The sequence below is a fragment of the Watersipora subatra genome, chromosome 9 (assembly GCF_963576615.1).
Source record: "Watersipora subatra chromosome 9, tzWatSuba1.1, whole genome shotgun sequence".
In the NCBI taxonomy this organism is placed as follows: domain Eukaryota; kingdom Metazoa; phylum Bryozoa; class Gymnolaemata; order Cheilostomatida; family Watersiporidae; genus Watersipora; species Watersipora subatra.
The window spans coordinates 40,331,011-40,357,072 of record NC_088716.1 but is presented as its reverse complement, the minus strand read 5'-3'; the positions used below and the strand labels follow the sequence as shown (position 1 = coordinate 40,357,072).

The 26,062-nt window shown below is 33.0% G+C and overlaps 2 protein-coding genes across 3 annotated transcripts in view; both read left to right on the top strand.

Annotated features, from left to right (window-relative positions):
- Positions 1–5,889: 5,889 nt before the first annotated feature.
- On the top strand, positions 5,890–15,112 carry LOC137404639 (uncharacterized). Its single transcript, XM_068090866.1, has 4 exons — positions 5,890–5,943; positions 7,183–7,383; positions 10,403–10,596; positions 14,638–15,112. The coding sequence occupies exons 1-4, from the start codon at positions 5,899–5,901 to the stop codon at positions 15,017–15,019; spliced, it is 822 nt and encodes a 273-aa protein (XP_067946967.1). The 5' UTR covers positions 5,890–5,898; the 3' UTR covers positions 15,020–15,112.
- Positions 15,113–24,679: 9,567 nt separating this feature from the next.
- The window catches only part of LOC137404419 (uncharacterized), a 34,250-nt gene continuing 32,867 nt past the window's right edge, over positions 24,680–26,062 (top strand). Inside the window, exon 1 of one of the 2 annotated variants that reach the window (XM_068090620.1) lies at positions 24,680–24,779. The gene's annotated coding sequence lies outside the window, so the exon portion shown is untranslated. The remainder of the gene's footprint in view (positions 24,780–26,062) is intronic. The other variant, XM_068090619.1, reaches the window with a different exon arrangement.

Here is a 26,062-nt window from a genome sequence, read left to right as displayed (position 1 = left end):
ACTTGATCTATATATTTCTATTTGTAATAATTGCTGCGAGACTAGTATTTAATTTGAGCAGGCAGCAAGAAAGAGGTTACTTCGAGAAAATTAAAAAGAAAAATGAAAACGGAAGCAAACAACAGCGTGTGGTTAAGGTAGTATGAACATTGTTATCACCCCTGATCACCAATGTATTGTGGCATCAATGCTGAGATTCAATGATATCGTGTGAACCAACCTTACAGGAAAAAATGTGTATGTTTTTCATGAGTGTCGGTGATTATTCATTGTAACTTATCTATTGTGACTTTGGCCTTGAAAGGGATTGACATACTATGGCTCCGGATTTTGTGACAGCTAGCAACACCGACTAGATACCAGAAGCCAACTGACTGAACCTGCCATTCTGACTCAAACAGGTCCTGTAGATTACTGTTTACTCACGAAATATTGTGATAATTGGTTAGAAACTGCAAAATATTCTCAGCCAGTGTGGCTATAATAAATAAACTAGGTACATCATAATTTAAAATTTTTTTATAGCATATTATGTAGAATATTACATCTTCTAAATTTGCTGAAACTTGCAGTTTAGAGTTTTTATTTGCTGTAATAGATAAGAATAAACGGTTTCCTAAAGTGGCAGAAAAACCCTCAATCTTTTAACATAGCACTTGTTCTGGCCGCAGTAAACATTTGTATCTGCGCATAACTTTAATAAATTTCATAGCCTGTTGATGATGAAAGCGCAACCATTGAAAGTTAGCGATGATGTCACTAGTTTGATCTGGTTTCCTGATTGGCTACAAGATAACAGAACAATTGCATACATTATTCATTGCCAACTTGAGGCAATACAGCTTATAGTGCCAAAAGAGATTTTCTTCACTCAGTAGAGGATAACTCCTACGTAGTTGAACGAATAGCCAATAATAGGTTGAGTGAAGTTTTTTTAATTAGTTGACGCAAGCTACCCTTCCTTACACAATGATTGTACATGGGATCCTTTTAAAACCAGTTTAGTTCCATTTGGCTATACTCACTGCTGTTATTGATATAATTTTCCTACACTATTAATTCACCATTCATGGCCTACTAATCGTCTGTGACCACTATTCCCTTTTTATGAGACACCGCTATAACTTCGCACGTTTGACCTTTGCCCTTACTTGACTATAAGCTCATAGCTATTAGGTAATGACTGGCCATTTACTGTATATACTGTTAGAAGCTTGCATGCCTAGCTCCTCACAACCGTTGATAAGCTAGGAAGAGAGGCAGTTGCTACGCATCAGGAATTTAGGTGAGTTTGAGATCCTCTAGCGGCATTGAAATACACGTATATCAATTTAATTTTACTCTTCTGCAATGATATAACAGTGTTATGCAACATAAGGACAGCTTGCTATCTGTCTGTTAGAAGTTCAAATTGAATGCTTATTAGAATATTGGTTTAGTTCAATAAAACTTGTATGTAGTGAATACGGTATACCGAGTCTTCTGCTAATTTCCTTTAAATGTTTAGTCTAATAAAACAATATTTAATAACAAACTTTATAACTAATAATGTATGACTATTAGTGATACTAGCGCATTGGGTTTGTATTTGGTAAAATGTCATTCTGAGAGCATTCAATGCATAATGTGTGAGTTTTGCTGCTTTGCTACTAAATTCGGTATAACATAATTCTATGAATGTTTGATGCACGGTGTGTTGCTACTTTTCCTTCCACTTCTCAGTTTGAATACATAAAAATCTAGCTTGTAATAACCCTAATTCTAACTTACAATATACGTAGTATTATAATTAAGTGAGGAAATCAACCTCTTAATGCTCAACTCACCTCACTTTGTATTTCACCTCAGGCAAATTTTTAATCAAACCAGTTCAAGAGCACCCTGTTGGCTGCATCAAAAAAGCCAAAGATAGCCTCCACAAGAAACAAAGTCAATAGCTACGCATTAGTCATGCAAGGTGAAGCCATCAACATATGATAGTTGACTCAAAATAAAGTATGTTTGTTTAATAGATCTGTGTCTAATTACACAGCATTATTTACACTGTTTCCATAATGCGGTTAATCTGCAAGCTTGCGTCATCCCAAATAGATAGAAAGGACAAGTCTGCAATTCAAGCGGGTTTTTTACTCACATATTTCGTGTCTAGAATGTTTCATGCTTGCAAACGATGGAAGTGGCACTCGTCAATGATGCGCAAGAAAATTCTGCCCAAACTATTCCGTTTTAGCCATTTTACACACTTCCTTCGTTTCTATTTCAAAAGTGTGCTGATAAGCGAGACAGGAGTGCACTGCTATGATCTCTGATCTCTGGCATCAAATTATTTATCTTTTTTAATAAAGCGCCTGCATCACACCTCAAATGCGAATGTCCATTGAAAGACTTATTACACGGAAACTGAACGTGAGCACAACTCTAAATCCAAATCCGCCTGCGCAATGAAAACGCAGTGATCGTCTAATTTTACATTCTCAAGTTGAGAGCTTAAGTTAGTCTATAATTTGGTACATAGTAAATTGAATGTTTGTGTTATTAAGTTTTGTTACTCTATGAGGAAGACTTACCTAGTTATAAGAGTGCTACTAGTTCATACGCAAAGTCTCCACATTTTACATTCACCGCCACTTCTTACACTAAGGCAATTTCATGGTCACCTGAGACTTACTTGTGCAGCAGATCTACATACTAAATATGTAGATACTTGTTGGTATGCCACTTAACAGCTCTTTAGGTTGAAACTAGGTAGCAGCTGTTAGGGTGCTGCCTAGACTATTACATGTAGCTGTGTGTTACTACTTGACACAGCAATGGTCGACTACAAGAGATCAGTGACTAGCTTACAGCAGTGCAAATCAGGTGTTGTCTAGAGGTCAAGTGGATGTTTTTTAGACTGTAACTAAATGTGACAGCTACTATTACAGTAACACTGGTGCAGACACAGCTAAAGATCCCTATGGCGAGGTAAGTTTTCATAACTAAGCTGTTTTCACAAAACTTGTCCCTGACCATTTTTTGTGTAAACAGCATTCAGATTAATCCTCAGAGCCTGCTTTTTACATCTTTTATGCTGTTATAGTCGAGAGGCCATATTTTTTTGTCAACGATGAACTTATACACAATTTTATTAGATTTTATTAGTGAGTTTTGATATTTTTCTATTTTTTGCTAATATTGTTGATGTTTGTGGTGATGTCACTAGCAGGGTGTTTCAGGATTAAAATCGACAAAACTTGATAGAAATTAAAATGTTCACAAGGAAAATACATGCAAAATGACGCCACTTGTTCATATCATGTTAGTGGTTGATATCGGCTTTTGCGTTCAAAGTGCGGCGTTATGCCTTTCTATTCTATTGGTCTCTTTGTAACTATAGACCTCATAACTGCATTTGTGTTTGGTTTGAGCTTCTTCACGGCTGTCAAGATTTGCTGTTTAAATCTCAAAACATCATCAGATCAACTGAAGCATAAAAAAATTGCAAATTATAGAGAATACCGATACCTCTAGATAAAACTACAAAGAAATTACAAAGACTACACATTTTTTATGAATATTTTATTAAACTGGACAAACGTAGAAAAAGAGAAGCTGTATCTCTACCTATAGCAAAGACTAGAGCTCCAACATAAATCTACAAATAGACATTATTTATATAGTACTAGCATCTTTACTTTCAATCAAATAGCTTCCAGCATGTGTGTAGATTACTAATCTCTTTCACAACAATGACAATGAATGCAATTACCCGTAATACATGCAAAAGCCCATTATTGAGTTTCTAATTAGATATATTACAGTGCATTTATATGGAAAATAAAAGTTGTCAATTGAGCCCATCAATGTTTGAAGTTGTCTGCTTTTAAACATTGAATAAGCGTAGTGAGTCCGCTCTCGTAACTTTTCCCACGTATAAGAATTTTCAATATCATGGAACACGGCTATTATTATAGTAAAAATTGTCCAGCAATGACAGAAAGACTTCAAATAGAGCAGGTAATGGAGTGGTAGTCTAATAATCTGATTGTTATGAGTTTGAATCCAGTACGATGCATTATTTTATGGAGCACTTTAATCACCTATATTATTGTTTTTCAAGCAAGATTACGAGATGATCAACTATATAACTATAACTTTAATCATTTTATAACTATATAGATATTTTGAAACTTCAAAACATGGCATATTAGCATTTCAAATACATAGTAAGTGATGTCTACTTTGTAAACATTGTATTAGCCAGTCTCTATAATGTATTGGCTCACTCACAAGTTCTGAAAAGAGCTGTTCTGGTTTAAAGTGAAAATAAACTATCAGTTTCCATATATTTGATAAGCTAACTGTTTTACAAGCCTTCTTCTGTTTATTGTTAGACACAGCTATAACTATTAGTAACAATATGTTTACAATATAACAAAGACATACAAACAACTTCCAGCAAGCCTAAACACTTCACACATAATAGCTTATTGATTTTTAATTCAAACATTTGTATGATGAGATTAATTGTGTACTAGCTAAGTAAATTGTGTACCAGCTAAGTGAATCATCACGGATATCAGCTTTACTTGACGAAAGTGACTGCTTCAACTATGCATGACTATTGTGACCTTTCTAGAGTTGTCTCACTGCTTGTATATTATTGCTCAGTGAGTGTGGAGAGCGTCGCAAAACCTTGCAGATTAAACTGTGAAGTTAATCTTTTAAGCTTTTATTGCGAGTAGGAGCTGTAAAAAGGTCTGTGTATTTACCAGTGCCTTTACTGGTTTAAAACTCACAAGTTGCAATAAGTTTGTAATAACAATATAGCATGTATACACAACCTAATTTTTAGTTTAATATAATGTAGTAGCACAGATTGTTGTTCCTTTATGTAACTTTAGTTTCAGAAAGTTCCATGTCTTCACCTCGGCTTATTGTAAGGTGTCTTAACGGAACAAACTATGGAAATGTTTATGTTATGCATAGCAATAACTGACATAATTTACACATTCAAACACATTTATGTCCAAGTTTTTTATGTTAAATACTGCCGATTTGATCAGCTGATAACTAGATAGTGTTCTCAACCTGATTATAAGCCTGCTTCGACACAAGGACAACTATGCAGATGAGAAACGCATCTATAAACTGAATCAACCTGCTTAGTTAGTTGCATTAATATTTACTTTTAAGCGTCCGAGCGTCAGGAAAAACGATTTCACTGCATGAGAATCAGAAATAAATATTCAAACTCTCTGCAAAGCATGCTACCATATGCACCACCAGATCACTTTTCCATCTCTGAGAACATTTGTGCACATAGTTATTACACTTGACAATCTCTCATGGCGCACAAGACTGATAGTGTATTAGTCTTTACTATAATACGAGCTGTGTTTGTTTATTTTATTCGAAGCTGTGGTGGTAGGCTGAAAAAAAAGATTACATCATAAATTATGAGATTTGAACTCGTCGTGTTGAACATGGTACACCAAAACTCTTAAGACCTGTGCCAATCGACTACCTCCTAGTACTGTAGAATAATTGTACATACTGACACTACACCTGCTGATCTCTCTCAGAACATTAAGCTGCCGAAGTTCTAGTGTTATTAAATATTAATAGAGGAGTGCTTCTTTTTTGATATGGAGAGCCTTGCAGAGTTTGTTACTAACAATTTCTACAGAAGCAAATTGTAAACTTATGCTTAATCACTTTTATGCTAGTGACAAATAATTGGCAGGCGTAATGTTATATTATATTTTGAAAACATAAAATGGTGACAGAGAGAAAAGATAGAGCTACAAATCAAAGATTAGCGTGCAGTGATAGTAAAACATTTCACTCTGTTGTAGTTGATATGATAGATTCTATATGATTTACAACGCTCCATTATTTTGTTTCAGTGCTTCCTCCATGACAGACCAGCAGCAGACTGAACCTGGTGGAGTAAAAATTGAGGTAATATCAAAGTGTACAGAAACTGTATACACTTTGATAAACTAGTACTTAGTGTGTGTTTGATACCATAGAAACGTTTTACCCTGGTTGTTGATGAAACACTACAGAGCCATCCAACTAGCAAACGCCTAGTTGGTAAACTAACCTTGAAGCCGTACCTATAAGAGTTATACTTGATTTCACTTGCATACTTTATTTTATCAGACTATTAGTAGTTTTTAGCTCTGACTGTGCTACACCATGTTACATAACCATCTTACACCATGTTACACAACAGCGGATAAGCACATGTTACACCACGTTACATAAGAATGTTACACAATGTTGCACCATGGTACACCATGTAATACCATGTTACATAACATTTTACCATGTTATGCCATGTTACATAACAATGTTACACCATGTTACACCATGTTACATAACAGCGGATAAGCACATGTTTTAATGCATTGCAAAAAACTATAGCCTTAGGCCTTTATAAATATTTTTTGTCTCTAGTCTATGACTGAGTGTCAGTTTTATAGAAAATGAATTTAATGTATGCTAAAATGTTTTATTGTATCCTTTTGGAGTCTTTGATAGAGTAATTGCTGTCTGGTCACATATTGTTGAAAGTGGCACAGAATAACTTGGAATTTATGGATATACATTGGACTGAACTGTATTTTGGCATCGCGGCACTCATCATTCTCATAAGGTGTCTGGAAAACTTGAAAGTGCTACGATTAGAAGACTCTTACATAGTGGAAGCGACTATTAAGTTATTATTATTAAATTAATTACTATGATTACCAGATTCATAAAAAGAATTACATAAATGATGTAGTATTATTGTAAAGTTCATGTATTATAAATTTATATGCCTCAACTTGTTTTTTCTGGAGAGAAAGCGGTGTTTTCATTTTTGATATTAATACCTGCGGGATATCCAGTTTGTTAATAATGATAACGAGCAGAAAATTGCCAACGTGTATTGATAACTTAGCCTTTAAAACAATGAGCACTAGCATGAATCATGCTTCATCTCACCAGGAGTAGTCTAGTAATGTACCTAATAATTTAATTATTTACTATCTGGGATAACCAGAAAATGCATGAAAATGAAAAAATATGCTTTCGTACAAAATAGCAACATAGTTTGACAGCTTACAAGCAAGTTCACAATAATTACTAATTCATGTGGTTTGTTGTAACTTGCTCCATAAAAATGACAGTTTGCGCAATTGTATTTGGCAGGTTTGGAATGATGAAACCAAGATAACCAAGTGGAGACAACTGCTGAGGCCCTGGAATAACTTCTGGTTGACGGAGCCAATGAACTCGGCAGCTATTTTTGTGCTAGATGAAAAGTGTATACAAAGTCTTTCTCGTTTGCTTCTCTGGCAAGTGCTGTATGATGACACTCCAATCGTAGTCGCTAGAGCTCCTGATGACCAGGTTAAAATCTTTATCACAAACACGAAGTTGGTTAATATTTTACCATTGATTAACGCTGTATGTATGTATGTATGCATAACTTTTTATTGGCAGCAGTGATCGTTATAAAGTGACATCATTCATTATATGCCAAAACAAACAAAAATACCAAAATCGGGAATCCTTGGGTGAGTTGAACAAATTTAAAAATTGTGTGTTTGTTGTTGTTGTGTTTTAACAATGGGTAATTTGATATTATTGCAAAAGAGTCGGAATAGTGAGTTGAAGGTTGTAGTAACAGAAAGTTTATAAACAAAATCATACGATGGTAGGTGTAGCAAAATGAGAACAAGAGTCAATGATTGGGCAAGATTTTATCAATATCTTGATCAGAAGGTAAATTTTGTAAAAATTGTTTGAGAGGACTAAAATTAAGTTTGAACTGGTTCAATTAAAAATGACAAGCGTGTTTGCCCATGTAATATCAGTTGGCAATTAAGATTGGTCAATGAGCTCATCTGAAAGGTAGATTGTTTATCATAAACTTTGAGCAAAAGCTAATAATTGAGTATTGATTTTTTGTAAAAATAATTGGCTATGCTTTTAAAAAGCACAAGTTCACATCAATGGCCTAGTTTTAATTATAAAGAAATATTTGAAGAATTTTCTAGCCTAAAAAACAATTTTAATGGCACAAACTGTTTTGGACCTTTTTGCATGATTGCCTTTTATATCTTAACCTGCGAAAATTTGCTAAAATTTTTTAGCGATGTGATTTTGTATATGGAGAGTAACAATACATCGGTTAACAAAGTTTTGAGCGCATCTTAGTCAAAAAACTTTAATAAGTAAGCACGATAACTCATTTCTAAAAGCTGACAGACTAAATCTTTGATGTGCAATTGTACCAGAATCTTAACGATTTGTTACTGCAAGTAAACTTTAATAAATTTTATTTCTAAAAATTATTAGAAAAAAAATTTCTTTGCAGATATTATTTTTTATGACAATATTACAGCATTACACAGAATCATTTTAAAATTGATAATTGTCAAACATTGCATTGTGTCAAAAAAGATTTGCAAATCGACTTCCGCAAAAAATGTACACATATCTTTCAGATGAAAAAAAAAAATTCAATGAATTCACTAAGGTTAATTTTTAGCTTTAGAAGTTTGTATCCTATTTTTTATTGCATTATATTATTCCATTTCATTTGATTTCCACTATTTTTATTTCATGCGGTTATAGTACTTCTAAACTACATGTATGTATTTATCTAAATGTAAAATAAATCCCTTTAAATGAACTTTAATTTTTAACATAGCTGTGCAAAACTAAATACCAAAACTCATATTTCAAACAATGTTGTTTGGATTATCAAGAGTCATTGCTATGGAATCTACTACGTTACACTGCCTAAAATTGTGAATGCCAATTCTTTTAAAAATGAACTGAACCTTAGACAACTAGACTAAACAAACTAGACAGACTTCTGCTGACTCTACTTTCAGGTTCTGCGCCTTGATTAGCCTTGCTGTTGTGCACAGGGACCTCATCATCATCTTCCCCGGAGCGAATTTTTTTTCTATTTCCCTTGTCCTTTTGTACTATGAGAAACACTTTTAATATTATTTTTTGTAGTTATATTATAGTTAAAAATAAACAAACAAACACAACAAAATAAATTTTTATAAATAAATATTAACCATCAACAGTCAAAAAACCTTTGCTTGTACACTAATCTGATTGAAAATATATTTAAATCAAAATATATGTGTTACATTAAATTCTTGAATTAATAAGGTTATTGAACTATTTTAAGGCACTGATATATAATTGTTTCTTGTTGAACTTTTACAAAATAACTGACATATTAGAATGATCTATAATCTTAAAACTGCAGTTTATATTTGAAAATCGAATAAAGCAATAAAGCTAAACATTCTTGCTTTTCAAAATAAATAATAGTTGACAAAAATTCTGGTTTTTGCTAAAACAATAGGGTTATTTTTGTGTTTGTTTTACTCTTAACACTGAACTATCGAATCTATATATAAATATCAATGTTTGTCTGTCGTCTTTCGCTCATCTATCCAGTTATAGCAAAAAAAATCACCTTTGTACTGAATTTGCACTTTGTGACTTTCAAGTCACAAGTCTACTAACAAGCGTGTGTAACATCAAGGGTAAACCATTCTTATCATTCCCGTTGCTCTTAACCCATACTGTATACACTTTTTGCAATTGCAAAAGCTAAATTTCTATTTAGTATTATTAATTAATATTACATTTTGCTATAGTTATTTGTTTGAAATTATTTTTAAGCTAGTTTTTTATCATTACCTATTTTTCTATTTGTAATTTTCAAATGTGCCGTTCTAACTCCAAATGTGCCGTCACACTCATATTTTCGGTTTCGGTAAATTGGTGAAAGCTAAATGCTTTTCACACGGACAATTGTATCATCTGGAGTAAGAATTGTCACTACATTCTTTCTCTATCTGGTCAAACTAAGTATCAGAGAAAGAAAGCCTGATATCTCATTTTTTCGTGTGTACCAGTATCGAGAGGTACCCAGCGTTGTCCGTTAAAACGTAAAGAAAAAGAGCTGCTAAAACAGCAACCTTTTTATATTATAAACTCATTTTCATGTACTCATTGTTTATTTTTTCTCTTAATTTATTTGAACTGCACAAAAAAATTTTCTCATGATAAAAAGTTTAAAAATTAGAATGATAAATGTTGAATATGTTAAATAAAAATAAGTTTTCCCCGCAAATACTTTTTTATTACCTCTGCATTCATCTAGTAGACAATATAAACCTAAGAAAGGCCTTATAATACTGTGTATCATATTATTAAAATGCAAACTTAAATGTTATAGCATGAAATCTTAACAAAGGTCCTTTGCTGTTTAGTGAATTTATATAACCTTACTTGAATCTCTTGTTTTAAATATGTTTTTCAATGCATTTTTAAGAATTTTACTACTTTGTCAGTATTAAATTCACGAGTGCCACCATTTGTGTATTTACAGATAATTGGATTTATCTACTCAATGAAAGATTACTCGAAAGAAGGAAAGGCAGCGCATCCGGAGCTAGTCGTCAAAAGAGACTTGTATAACTTCAAAGAATGCTCATTTCCTGAACAGGTTCTCACTAGACTGCTAGCTGTTGATGCATTTCTGAACAAGCTTTGCTCTAAAGTGAACGTGTTCGGAATATTTGGGTGAGTTGAAAATCTACACTCTCTCCTTCACACTGCGGGTATTGTAGGCACCTTTTATCTCAAAAAATAGAACTCATGCAGTTTGCAAACAAAAACATTTTCTGTTCAGTTTTAAACATTTTTTATTTTGTCGTGAAAGATGTCAGGCTAATACATGTATGTACACATATCTTAATATATGCATATACAGTCAAACATGGATAACTCGTCCACGGATAGCTCGAACACATGGTTAATTCAAACGGTTTCTTTGGTCCATTCCCACGTAATGATAAATTGCTATAGATAACTCGAACTCAACACTGTTAATTCGAACTGTTTTTTGCCCAACGGCTACCGAAACGGTTGTTATCGCTTTAGAAAATCACTTTATTCAAAGCCATAGAGGTAAACCTCATCTTTTCGTAATTCATAAGCGTTGTTATTACCACCATCGGCAAAATACTTTTGTCAACGACTTTTCTAAAGGTTTGGTCAAATTTGATTTATACTGCTATACGATGAATAGCACGGGCTTGCCGGGTCACGCGCGCAAGGATTTTTGCCACGCGCATACAAAACAAAAACAGCATGTTGTTTTGTATGTGCGTGGCGAAAATCCTTGAGTGCGTGACCCAGCTAGCCCGTGACGAATAGTTGAATGTTTAAAACGTCTTAAAAATTGTTGTATTTAAACGTATACGTTGTCTTAGCTGAAAAAACTATTCATCGTTTGACCTAAACACCGAATAGGTGTGTACATTCAATAAGTATCCATTCAAAAAGCGTGAGTGATATACAATGTACCGTAAAACCTCGTAAAACTTTTAATTGAACTGTCTCGGAGCCCCCTCGGAGTGCTGCTCTTAACGAATCCCAGGTAAAGTAAGGTAATCTTGGCATAAACTTCAAGAAAAATCGGCAAGATTGATCGTGGGTAAAACGCTCAAAAGAAAAAGATGTCTTTTCTTTTGAGCATTTCAACAACGATCAAGTTTTGCCAATGTCAATCTAAAAAAACGTCCTGGCAATAACATCACCTCAAACAACAAACCAATCTCAAGTGATAGAAAAATCTCTATACTTTTTGATAAAAACGTTTTAAACTATACATTAGAAGCATTTAATTTAAAACAAGCCATTTGTGTTTTTGATTTATATTATAGTTTGCATATGTACATGTATCTACTAATAAATAAGTAAATACATGGACTTGTGACAGTGCTCTGATAACTTGAACGCTCTGATAATTCGAACACTTTTGCTCGGTCCCGTGAAGTTCGAGTTATCCATGTTTGACTGTATCATGATACATGCATATAGGCATATATCATGATATATGCATATATCCTGATATATGCATATATTATGATATATACATGTACATATATCCTGATATGCATATATCCTGATATATGCATATATTATGATATATACATATATCCTGATATATACATATATTCTGATATATACATATATTCTGATATATGCATATATCCTGATATTTATACACAAATAGCAAAATGAGCTATATCTATGCTGTTCAAAGGTTATTTCATTTTCATTTAAAAGCAGTTTATAATTATAGTTTATAGTTTTCACACCTCTTTTAAGGTAGGTGGATCTCAGTCATTCTAATATTTGGGTGTTTTTGAATCAAGGTTTAATTTTTAGTCAAATATATGTATTTATATAGCTAAATATAGATATGACCTTTGTATAGAGAACTAATAGAAGAATGCTGTCAATTTGATTTAACAAAATCGGAGCAGTGACAATGAATCATTTGCATCACTAAATTGTGATGCAAATGATTCAGAAGCAGAAACAGTGATTTTCAAATTCACTGCTTCTGTTCTATCTCTGCTTCTGATTCTTGAACCTTAAACTCTTTACACAATGTTTAATGCAGCTTTAATAAGATATACTGACTTTCATTCAAATCATATTAATATGTTGCTTACAAAAAACAAACTGTATCTAGGCTTTGCCTGTTGACTCAACAGAAATTCATAGACTACTTTCATAAAATTTTACAACTGCTATTCAGACTAGCAAAATGTATGTTGCAAGCTTCGTTACGATGATTAACTCGAGTATTGAAAACATGAGCAGACAATTTCTAATTTGATTACATGTATATGCGCCAATCAAACTGTGATTTGCTAGAATAGTAAAACATGAGCAGACAATTTCGGATTTGGTTATATGTGCAACTCAAAATGTGATTTGCTTCCTGACCAATATGCTGCAAACATATCCCTTCGGTAGACAACTGTACTTTTACAATAATAGGGAAAATACACTTGTATTGATCTACAGTCATAGTCCAATTAGGTAGTACTGTTTTGTGGACACAATCATGCTTTCTTTAGACTGAGCACTAAAGCCTTGCTCTAGCAGTGTGCACATGGGCGCTTACTTAGCCTAAAAACCTTACACAATATGCTATACCTATTTTGGTACTGTTTTTGTGCAACTGTTAGTTTTCAACAAATTTAAAGCTGCTTTTAAACCTGAATTTTTATATAAAAATAAAAAGGATTATACTAAAGCCTACCATAGATTTCACATTGAGTGTGTTATCCTGCTGTAAATGAGTATCAAAATTTTTATGACATCGCGAATATGCCTGCTTACACACGATTCTTTAAACTGAGCGCAAAGCAGCTGCAGGCTTCACTTAGATTAGTGGTAGTCATAACTCATGTACTCAAAGGCTGATTTACACTATATTGCTATATGTTGGCGTTTTACTTTTGGCGTACATAGTCAAATATGTAAATCGTGAACCAATGGCATCGACGAAGCACCGCGGACACTTCGGAAAAGTTTGCAGCTGTCAAACTTTCCGGATATGTCGCCGAGCATCGAAAATGACTTGTACAATGTGAATCATTTTAGTGACAGTAATGCATAGTCACAGATAGCGGGATTTGTTTATTTCCGTTCATGGTAGTTGCTGCAGAACTAATATTTGATTCAAGCATGCAAAAACATAGAAGCCTCTTCGCGAGAAATTAAAAGGAAAAATGAAAATACCACGTCAAGGATTATATGCTGATGCAACCACAAATGGGTTTGGGATAGTGTGAACATTATTATCATCAATGATCACCGAAATATTGTAGCATCAATGCCGAGACACTGCAATATGGTGTGAACCAGCCCGAATGAATAAACAATTTGAATAGTATTGTATTAATTAATCATAAATGTATTCCATTAATAATGAGGTTACTCAATTTGCACAGCTTATTGGGTGGCATATCCAATCAGAAAAGACTAACAAAGACTTTCAGCTAAGCGCAATATGAATCAGCCTTTCTGTTTAGCCCACAGCTGTAAGAGATTGCTTTATTTCACATTGAAGTTGCCATTGCATTAGCAAAGAGTGTGAGCTCACCATAGTGGCTTAGTTGTCTACACCTGTTGCAGTAGTAAAACGACTTCTTTTTGCAATCTAACAAAATAGAACAAGTTATACTGTAAAAGGTGTCTTCTTTTAAAAAGTGCCTAAAGCCCAAACTGTCTACAGAAAGTATAGCTAATTGCTAGCACTTCTGTGTATTTCTTTGAGAAGCTATCTTATTTGGTAGCAACCTTGGGATGACAACTCCGGTTATTTGAACAACAATGAAATATGTAGCTCTAACGTTAGTTGCATTTTGTGTGACTCAATCAATATACATAATATGATGATATATTAATACATAAGTGATTTACTATTTAAAACAGTGGGGAATAATAATAGCAATAATAAATATATACTAAATACTACTAAAAGTCCATGTTATATGGGCATTTAATTGGACACGACTATTTGCAATGACAGTTTTTGATATTGCGTGGACTAGGTAGCAGACAAAATATTGAATTACTTGGAAATATACTAAAGAGATCTAGATAAACTCAGAAAAATATTTAATCAATTACATATTCTTTTAAAAATGAAAACTGTCTTGGTGCTCTTGGCACATTGAAGCATATGAACTGATGGCAAAACACTTAAACGACAGCATAGTTTCAAGTCATGCTGACTCTATATTATTTCTATTTCAGTGTAAAGAAGGCATGGGTAATACAGATAATATGCATTCTCCCAGAGTATAGAGAACGTGGGATAGCTAAAAGATTAACAGAAAAAACGCTGGAGATAGCCTATGCAGAAGGTTTTAGATTGGCAGTCACTGAGGCCACGAGCTCCATCACCAAACACAATATGACGAAACATTTCAAGTTTCAGTCAATAGCAGAGTTGGGTTATGAAACAAATTATAAAAATTATAAATGGCTGTCAGAAGACATGAAAAGAGAACATAGAGCCGCTTCCCTTCTGGTAAAAAGCCTTCACCCCGAAAAAAGTACATCACAACAAAAAACAAAATTTATAGCGATGGATTTGTCAAAAAAAGTTGCTCACCGTAAGATGTCAGGCTATTAGTAGTAGTTTTAATAAATTGTTAAAAATTTTGCAGATTGTTCATAAATAAATAAGCTGTAAACAAAAAATATAGCAATGTAATTTAATATTGTTGGTGCATCACAAAGGCTGCTATAAATGATATATTAGTTTTTTACTGTTATTTTTTGGCGATTCATAGATGTAGTTACATTATTACTGTGATACATCTATAGCAATGTGTGAAATGTTTTGAAACGTCAAAAACCTTCTAACGAAAGGACAGAGAATATGACACACTTCTGTTGTTTGATTTAATAAAGCTCCATTCACATAATATACATTGGATCTGTGTGCCAGAAATTAGCTAGGAAAGACCAAATTAGCTTGGCAGCCGCTGCTTCTATAAGGTGCATTTGAAATTGCTGTTCTTCCCTGATCAACTGCAGCTTTGACAACACAAAAAATTTGAGTTATGCATTGTTTCTCTTTGTCAGTGCTGCTAAAATAGTTGATGAAAGCAGACAGTGCTTACTCAACACACCAGTTTATTTAACTACCATATCAGAATTGTGGCAACTTATAAAATGGCGAAAACAGATGCAGGAGAAAAAAACCTATAAGAGCTTTTCCTTCGAGACTTAAAGATGAGCTTACACAAAATTTGTGTAGAGTTTGTCAGAAAGTGTTAAAATCTTTTTATTATTTGCAATGTTGTTTTTATGTTTGAGGAGACCTGATTGCCAAGATATTTCAAGATTACAATCAATAAAACTCGTTTGGTATTAAATTGCTCCAAATCAACTGAAAAAGTGATTATGGCATATATAATTGCAAAGAAATCGGCGGTGTTCACTGAACTGTGACTTCAGGGTTGTGTTACCTGGTATGAATAGCTATGACCAGTTATTGTTTGCCCTTAATGCTGATGAATTGAACATTTTTTAACATGTGCTGTTTAAAATATTCAAATTGCATCTATAATCTGCTGGATACCACACCTTATACCAGACACCAGCACCTTGTCAATTCAAGTTGCAGAACAGCATTATGCAAGAGCTTTTTTTAATACACCTATTTACTTTACTATTTTTTGTTTTTGTGTTTTTGTCTCATAGTCTTATTTTCTTTAAACGACATTGAATGGTGTAAATAAATTTAATATCTGTCTATCTATCTATCTATCTATCTTATCTATCTTTCTATCTATCTATTAATCTATCTTATCTATCTTTCTATCTATCTATTTATCTATTTATCTATTTATCTATTTATCTATTTATCTATTTATCTATTTATCTATTTATCTATTTATCTATCTATCTTTCTATCTATCTATCTATCTATCTATTTATCTATTTATCTATTTATCTATTTATCTATTTATCTATTTATCTATTTATCTATTTATCTATTTATCTATTTATCTATTTATCTATTTATCTATTTATCTATCTTTCTATCTATCTTTCTATCTATCTATCTATCTATCTATCTATCTATTTATCTATTTATCTATTTATCTATTTATCTATTTATCTATTTATCTATTTATCTATTTATCTATTTATCTATTTATCTATTTATCTATTTATCTATTTATCTATTTATCTATTTATCTATTTATCTATTTATCTATTTATCTATTTATCTATTTATCTATTTATCTATTTATCTATTTATCTATTTATCTATTTATCTATTTATCTATTTATCTATTTATCTATTTATCTATTTATCTATTTATCTATTTATCTATTTATCTATTTATCTATTTATCTATTTATCTATTTATCTATTTATCTATTTATCTATTTATCTATTTATCTATTTATCTATTTATCTATTTATCTATTTATCTATTTATCTATTTATCTATTTATCTATTTATCTATTTATCTATTTATCTATTTATCTATTTATCTATCTATAGTAGGTGTGTGATGGTATGTGATAACCGATTAACATGACACGTAACAACAGTTGATAAGTACTTGTGTTGTAACACATAATTAATATCTGTAATCTAAAATTTTTATAAAAACCATGCTATCACTTTTCCGGCTAAAAATTTTAAATTCTTGAAATTCTTAAATAATTCTGGCATATGATGAAAATTTTTAGTTGGATTAACTCATGGATGATCCATAGAGTAATTTCTGGGCTAGTCAAGTATCACTGAACACCACCCACATATAGAATATAACTCCAAGGAGTTTTAAGCGTATCAATGTATTTGGAGTTGTCTTCTACATCTTGTTAGTACAAAGCAAATACGTATAATACATCCAACTGCATTGTAGACATAGTTTGATGTTTGGTCATGTGCACCATTTTTAAGCACTCAAAGACACCATTATCAAGTATCTCTTTGTATTTAATATAAATACTTACAAAGTATAGATCATGGTTTATTTCTAATTAATAGTTGTGAAAAGCTTTTTTTAGTAACTGTTAAAGAAATCTTCGCCATAATAATAGCTGATTTCGTCTGTCTGTCTGTCTGTCTGTCTGTCTGAAGTCATGCTAAGAAGTTAGGAAAAAGTTAGGAAAAAAAAAAAAATATATATATATATATATATTAGTATATGTGGTTTACACTGTAAAGTAAAGTGCTCAATAATTGAGTCAATTAGAGCTGTGTATGAAGTTTATTAAAAACTACAGGTTAAAATCATTACTACTATTAGTTTCATGCAATCGTGTTGCAATCTTCAGGTAGAATGACTAAAATGTATAATGTACAAGCTATAAAATTACTTAATAAAGCTGAGGGCTTAATACTATTGTGTGATATATATTATAGTATACAGCAAATTATGTAGTCAAATTATGTTATTGAGCTAATTAGATGTTTTCTGGCATGCCGGCATGTGGATATCAGCTCACTTCTAGTGTTAAGGCTGGCTAACTTTGGTTCGAATATGATGAAGTACTTTTCCCATAGACATAACTGGCAAGATTTTGTTGATGTGTTGTAAGACCACGCTTTTTTGATGATCTTCCAGGTTATATTATAGCGAATGTTCTTGTCTTTTAAGTCCCATATGTATTTACTCAATTCTGTTTGTAGCCTTTTAGTAGGATATTTAAATGATGTATTGTGGTTGGCTAGTCTTGTTTTAAAGTTGTTTCAGTGAGGCCTACATACGTTTGTGTCTCTTGCCCATCGCGTTCTTCAGACTCTACGGTTGCCTGATATACTATGCAGTTTGAAAGGCATTCTCCATTTAAAAGGCAATTTTCCCGATTTTTGCAATTGCATTTTCTGTCGATGTTGGTTGGTTGTGATAGTGCTTGTTTATTGTGCCCGCTAATTATGTGGTTGATGTTTGAAGCACAGCTATAATTTAGTTTTACGGAGTTTTTGTTGAAGATTTTGTGTAATTTGTGTTCTGGTGGAAATTCACTCTCCAGGATCTGGAAAAATTGTTTACCGATCTTGGTGTTAACAGCTTTGTTGTATGGGGGTTCTACCATATTGTTTGGCGTTTCCTGTTTCTGTGTTGACTGGCTTCTTTGTTTTGGTTGTTGCTCTGGTATTTTAAAGAAAAGTTGTATTTACTGTTAGAAAGTGCATTTTGAAATGGGGCTTTTGTTTCCTCGAAGAGTTGCTTGCTTGACGAAATGTTGGTGAGTCTATTGTTGATGGATTCAGGTATGTTTCTTATGATTGATGGTGGATGATTTGAGCATTCGTGTACATATGTGGTTGTGTTGTTAGGTTTACTATACGGTTTGAAGCTGTTGTTGTTAAGATCTAAAGTTACGTCTAAGAAGTTTACTACTTTCTTTGCTTCGATGGTGATACGTAAGCTGTGTTTACGGAAGATTTCACATAGTTCTTTTTTAGTGCGCTCGATGTTTCGTGCAGTATCTTTTAGTAGTCCTAGACCATCGTCTCGATATAAGCCAAAGTTTTTGCCAAGCTTCTCAGTGATAAGGTGTAGCATGAAGATTCCGACAAGTTGGCAGCTTTCTGCTCCGTCATAAGAGCCCATTGTTATGTCATACAAGTTTGCAGCTGATCTCTTACTCCATGGTTCATTAGCGCTGTAGAGTATAGATTTCTTTCCGTGGTGTATTATACGCTTGTCCAAGTCAGATATATATGTGTACTTAGACGCAAACGTTAAAGCGTTGTTAAGTAGATCTTTCGTTATTGAGGGATAAAATTCAACAACATCAAATACAATGAAAGAGTGCTGGGATTTGTTAGTAATGTTTTTAAACCAGGATAGCACCGAAGTTGTATTTTTCCACATATTTAAATTCAGTTGGTTGAGTATTTCTTGGTTGATGCGATCCGTGATTTGTTTACTGATTATGCCTATCTCCGATTTGCTAGGATTAATAAGCCGGCAAGTTGGTTTCTCGGGGAAGTTTGCCTTGTGTCTTTAATGGTGATAAATGCTTCCTGCTCACTAGTTTTATATATGCGGTCTGCGATATTAAGTTGGTCTGCGATAGCCTTTGTTTCTAAATTGATGGAATCTACTGTAGCTGTAGTTATCTTTTTGTAGTCCTTCGACAGAAAATGCAATCGCAAAAATCGGGAAAATTGCCCTCTAAATGGAGAATGCCTTTCAAACTGCATAGTATATCAGGCAACCGTAGAGTCTGAAGAACGCGATGGGCAAGAGACACAAACGTATGTAGGCCTCACTGAAACAACTTTTAAAACAAGACTAGCCAACCACAATACATCCTTTAAATATCCTACTAAAAGGCTACAAACAGAATTGAGTAAATACATATGGGACTTAAAAGACAAGAACATTCGCTATAATATAACCTGAAAGATCATCAAAAGAGCGCGGTCTTACAACACATCAACAAAATCTTGCCAGTTATGTCTATGGGAAAAGTACTTCATCATATTCGAACCAAAGTTAGCCAGCCTTAACACTAGAAGTGAGCTGATATCCACATGCCGGCATGCCAGAAAACATCTAATTAGCTCAATAACACAATTTGACTACATAATTTGCTGTATACTATAATATATATCACACAATAGTATTAAGCCCTCAGCTTTATTAAATAATAGAGAAAGCATAATATTATTATGCTTTATTAGTTATCTTGAGGTGTTGACTGATGTTCTAAAAAAAGAATCAAGGAGATTGACCCCCTAGAAGCTGAGATATAGCCAGCCAAACACAGGTCTACCTAATAAAGAATCAGAGGAAAACCCTTCGAAAATCCCGAAAACTTTGACGTATAAAATCGACTTAATGGTCATGTGCCGGAGTTGCGCACCCTTACCGCCGTTATGTATAATGATTGTTTCGGCTACGAGATGTGAAACGCTTCTCGCGATAGTAAATAATTTACTTACTAGCTTTGGGTTCTCAGAAAAATCAACCAAACATTGTGTGGTAAAGGCATTTGCCCACAACCCCTCGCCATGATTTTTCAAAGCAGAAGAGCAGATTTTGACTATTGTGCTTCAAACTTTAACTCGATCTCCACGGATTTGCTCTAAAGATCATCTGTTCAACGAACGGCGCGTGTATAATCTATATGCGATATCCGCGAGTTGCAGTTTGTTAGAATAAGAAATAGGAATGGGACTTTTTGTTCCTTCACCATTTTTTTACTGTGTATCTACTGCAGCATTCTTCTACTGTGTATCTACTGCAGCATTCAGTTGATTTTCATGATTATTGTCACTATTACCAGACTGTAAGTTCACTAGAGCCATAATATTAAAAAGACTAACTTGACCGTGCTGCTCTTGCTGTAAGAAAAGAAAGCGATAACTTTTGCTTTTGATTTTTCTATTGATCTATTATCTTATCTATGATTATTTTTTATGATTTATATAATATTCATAATGCATATTATACAAAATAATAACATAACTGCGTATAGAACAAATGATGTAACTAATATAATTTGTAGAAAATTCCAAATGATAACCGAGATTGATGATTGATTTAATTGATTCCATTTATTAGCTATAATTAAAACAATCTGAACAACGCCAAAGATGAGTCTGAATAGGGAAGCTAAGTAAGAGAACAACAAAATTGAGCTGAACTAGCAAGATAGCGAAATGTTGCGAAATAATAGATGCGTGTAATTATTTTATGCTAAAACTAATCTACACGTCAGAAGGACTGGTTCGGAATTCTAGGAGCGATGATTGTTAGGCCCAATTTGATTGTTCTATACTCCCAGGGATTAAACCAATTAAAACGCTGTGATTGTTATAGGAGAGCGCATTAGTTGGCTTAATTGACCAATGGCACACAAGTCGATTTCATACGTCATATATTGATGATTACCAAAACACTTTTGTTTTTTGGTAGACCTGTGTTTGGCAGGCTATATCTCAGCTTCTGGTTGGTCAATCTCCTTGATTCTTTTTTTAAAACATCAGTCAACACCTCAAGATGAATAATAAAGCATAATAATATTATGCTTTCTCTATTCTTTAAGTAATTTTATAGCTTGTACATTATACATTTTAGTCATTCTACCTGAAGATTGCAACACGATTGCATGAAACTAATAGTAGTAATGATTTTAACCTGTAGTTTTTAATAAACTTCATATATATATATAAATATATATATATATAAATATATATATATACATGTACCCAATCACAAACAGTACTGTTTCGGCTATTGAAGCCTCATCAGTGCAGCTCAGAGCTTTGGCAAGGGACACAAATCCCATTACCAATGAGAGTTGACTTCCTGCCATGAAACAACTAGGTTGCCTCACAGACTTTAAGAAAGTCAATGTGCTGGCACCAGAGTGATCAAATCACAAACGTGATGAGCTTTGCACAAAGGTATATACATGTATATATATACATGTATATACATGTATATACCTTTATACATGTATATATATATACATGTATATATATACATGTATATATATATACATACATATATATATATATATATATATATATATATATATATATATATATATATATATATATATATATATATATACTGATGAAAAAGAAGGTTGCAGCTCACTAGAAGAGAGTGCTCATTATTTAAATAGAGCATTTATATAAAATATATTACGAACTGAAAACTTTCAAAACTGTTTACTACTTAAAGTTTTATGGTTGTTACCATTCATCAGGTAAAATTAAAATGATTCATGATAAAATTTAAAATGATTAAAGTTAAAAGATCATTTTAATTTTACCTGATGAATGGTAACAACCATGAAACTTTAAGTAGTAAACAGTTTTAAAAGTTTTCAGTTCTTAATATATTTTATATATATATATATATTTATATTTGTATATATATTTATATATTTATATTTATATATATATATATATACATATATATATATGCCAGATTGAAAAATGCTGGGATGTAAGAACAACTGTAATTCCAGTAGTGATTGGGGCACTGGGCGCATAAGATGTGGTTTGCCCAGATACCAACAGCAATCAACTCAGGTGAGTTGCAGAAAAGTGTGCTATTGGGAACAGCTAAGATCTTGAGGTGCTCAAACTCCCAGGTCTCTGGTAGGAGACTCGAGTTAGAGCAAAAATTACCACCCAAACGGGTTAACCGGGGTGAGGAAACAAATTTTTTATACTAGCTGCGCTACTCGACGTTGCCCGGGGATTAAAAAATCAGCTTATAAACAGTGAGAAGTAATAAGAATGACCTGTCAGTTGTTGTTAGCCTGGCACAATGCCAATGAATAATTTGAAAACGCTTAATAATAAGAGCTACGGTTTCTCATAACTTTGTGTCCTGACCTAAAGCGTAGTGTAATAATTTGCTCCCATATAATGACATATACCACCTAGCGATAGATCAAATTTTCTGCCTTGTGGATTCTTTATTCCAAGAACTACACACACATCTACCCTCATACCTCCACACAAAATTTGATATGTATGTATATATATGGTATGATATTACGCATGTATGTTTTAACAGTTTTACATATATATATATATATTTATATATATATATTTATATATATGATATAATGTCTTTAATAGTTTTGGCCAGATTTTAAAAATTCATTTTGCGAGTTTGCAAGCGACTTACTCTGATTTTGTAACTGTAACATATGTTTGAAAAGTGAAAAAACGTGAGGCTGTTGATAAATGTAGTTCCAAGTGACTAACTATTAATAAAGCTCTGTTATAAGTTATACCTGATGCAAGCATGTAAGTTATTACAAAAGCCAACAAGCTACATGTAGATGTAGCATAAGTTAGCACTAGTATAAACACGATGATAGCTTGTCCACACTATATCGCTGTATGCCGGCATTGTCTTTTCGGTGTTCATCGTCGATTATATGCACCGTGAACTCATGGCATCGACGGAGCAATGCGGATACTTTGGTTATTTGTGCAGCTGTCAAACTTTCTCAATAGTTCGCTGAGCATCAACAACAGCTTGTACAATGTGCATCACTTTGGTGAAGGTGATTCGCTGTCATACATGCAGATAGCTTGATCTATTATAATATATTTTCATTTGTGATAGTTGCTGCTGGACTAGTATCTAATTCCAGCACGTAGCAAGAAAGAGGCGGCTTCGAGAAAAATTAAAAAGGAGAGTGAAAACGAAAGCAAAGAAAAGCGTGTGTGTATGATAGTGTGAACATTGTTATCACCCCCGATCACCGGAGTACTTTTGCATCAATGTTGAGATACTGTGATATAGTGTGAACCAGCCTTAAGGGGAAAAAAGAGTTTTCTCTTTTATGGCTGTGAGTAAATATTCACTTTAACATATCTCCTGACTTTGGCCATGCTGATTGACATACTATGGCTTAGAATTTTGTGACAGCTAGCAACACTGATTAGATAGCACTGGTCAACTGACTAAAGCCTGACATTCTGTTTCAAACAGGTCCTGTAGATTACTGTTTACTCATGAAATATTGTAATAAGTGGTTTGAAACTTCAGAATGGCCAACAAAGTTTTTTAAGTTAAATTGTTACCTTAATAAATAAAACTAGGTGTAGCATAATTTAAGGAGATTTTAATAATTGATTTTAAATTTAATAATTCAATAATGAATTTTTATAACAGAGTATGTAGAAGATTACATCTTCTAAATTTGCAGAAATTTGCAGAGTTTTAGATTTTTTATTTGTAATAATAAATATGGATAACCGGTTTCCTAAGATGGCAGAAAAAACCTTCAATATTCTACCATACTACTTGTTCTGGCTGTAGTAAACGCGTGTATCTGCCCATAATCTTAATAAAGTGCATAACCTATTGATGCAGAAAGCTCAACCATTGAAACTTAGCGATGATGTCACTAGTTTAATCTTGTTTATTGATTGGCCACAAGATAAGAGAACAATTATTGCATACATTATTCATTGCCAACTTGAGGCAATACAGTTTATAGTGCCAGAAGAGGTATTCCTCACTCAGTAGAGAATAACTCCTAAGTAGTTAGTTGAACAGCCTAAGTAGTTGGATGAAATAAGTTTGAGTGAAACTCCTTTAATCAGTGGGTGCAAGTTACCCTTCCTTTAACAATGGTCATACATGGGATCCTTATATGATCAGTTGAGTGCCCTTATTGGCTATATTCACTGCTGCTATTGATATATAACTCTCCTACACTCTTTATTTCAACAATGATGGCCTACTAATTAGGCGTGACCTTACAACTGCACAAGTTTGACCTTTGCCCTTACTTGACCATAAACACATGCGGTCAGATGACGACCAGCCAATTTCTTACTGTTAGAGGGATTATACGCTTAGCCGCTCACAGTCGTTGACAAGCTAGGAAGAAGAGTAGTTGCTACGTGTCAGGTATTTAGGTGAGTTTGAGTTCTTCTAGCGGCATTGAAATATATCAATTTAACTTTACTCTACTGCTAATCGCATGTTGCAATAGTGTTATGCAACATAGGACAGCTTGCTATCTGTCTGCTAGAAGCTCAAATTGAATGCTTATCAGAATATTTGTTTGTTTCAATAAACTTTATGTAGTGAATAAGGTATACTAAGTCTTCTGCTAATTTCTGTTAAATGCTTAGTCTAATAAAAACAGTATTTAATAACTAGAAATTCCACTGTCATACAGCCCACGACCAAAGAGATGGCCAGAGATATTGGCAAAAAAAATAAAGGGTACTAATGGTTGAGAAATGCAATATTAGCAATCAAATGGCTTTGCAGTGCAATAGGATAACTGCAATGGTAGCTGTAATGTACTGGGTGTGGGTGTTATTATATACAACAATAAGCAATAATGAATGGAAAAGATGTTTATATTTTCTTCCTGCAACAGGAGAAATGCAATATTGGCCAATATTAGAAGTAAAATGCACTGATATTCTTAGAATAATCAATTTTATTAATATAGTAATAATAGAAAACCAATACACAATTTTGTTTACATTTCAAAACGTCATAGGTAGCAAAATCGAGAAGTTGTGGTATTTATATAGGTTTTTAGAAAATTTATTTAAAAAGTGTTTGGTCATGACAAACAACAACAATGAAAGGAAAATATTACGTTTATATCTCTCCCTTGCAATAGGAGAAATGCAATGTTGGCCAATATTATAAGTAAAATGCACTGATATTATTAAAATAACAAATATTGTTAATATAGTAATACAGCAATAATAGAAAACCTATGAGCGTTAATGCGTCTCGAAGATTTCTGCAAACTGCAGCAAAATAAAAGCTGTTATAAAAGTGTTATAAAGCTGTAGGCCTAATTTACTGTAATGTATGTAATTCAACAACGATAAAGAAATATGTTTATTATAACTCTGAAATGCAAAATTAGAAGTAAAATGGCAAGCTACTGTGTACTATACACAGTTTGAAAGTTTGTTGCGTTGAATGTAGATTGGTTTTGATAAGCGATCTTTAACAGAAAGCGGGTAGGAGCATTCACTCGTATAAAAATGTAGCAAAATAAAAAATGTTCTCGTCATGAAGGGGCGTTGTAGTTTGGCCCTAGCTTGTACGTAAGTTGTAAAGAATTTCGGCTAACGTTTTAAATAATGAAACCTTCGGTGATTGGACAAAAAACATAGGCTGATAAACGGTGTACCACAATTTCGTACCTGTAAATCGGTCTACGCCT

What these genes read in the sequence shown, in the direction of transcription:
- LOC137404639 (XM_068090866.1), top strand. Translation starts at nt 5,899, where the DNA reads ATGACAGACCAGCAGCAGACTGAACCTGGTGGAGTAAAAATTGAG. An exon ending in CTGGTGGAGTAAAAATTGAG is followed by an intron (nt 5,944 to 7,182) that starts GTAATATCAAAG and finishes TGTATTTGGCAG; the next exon opens with GTTTGGAATGATGAAACCAA. An exon ending in AACGTGTTCGGAATATTTGG is followed by an intron (nt 10,597 to 14,637) that starts GTGAGTTGAAAA and finishes TTTCTATTTCAG; the next exon opens with TGTAAAGAAGGCATGGGTAA.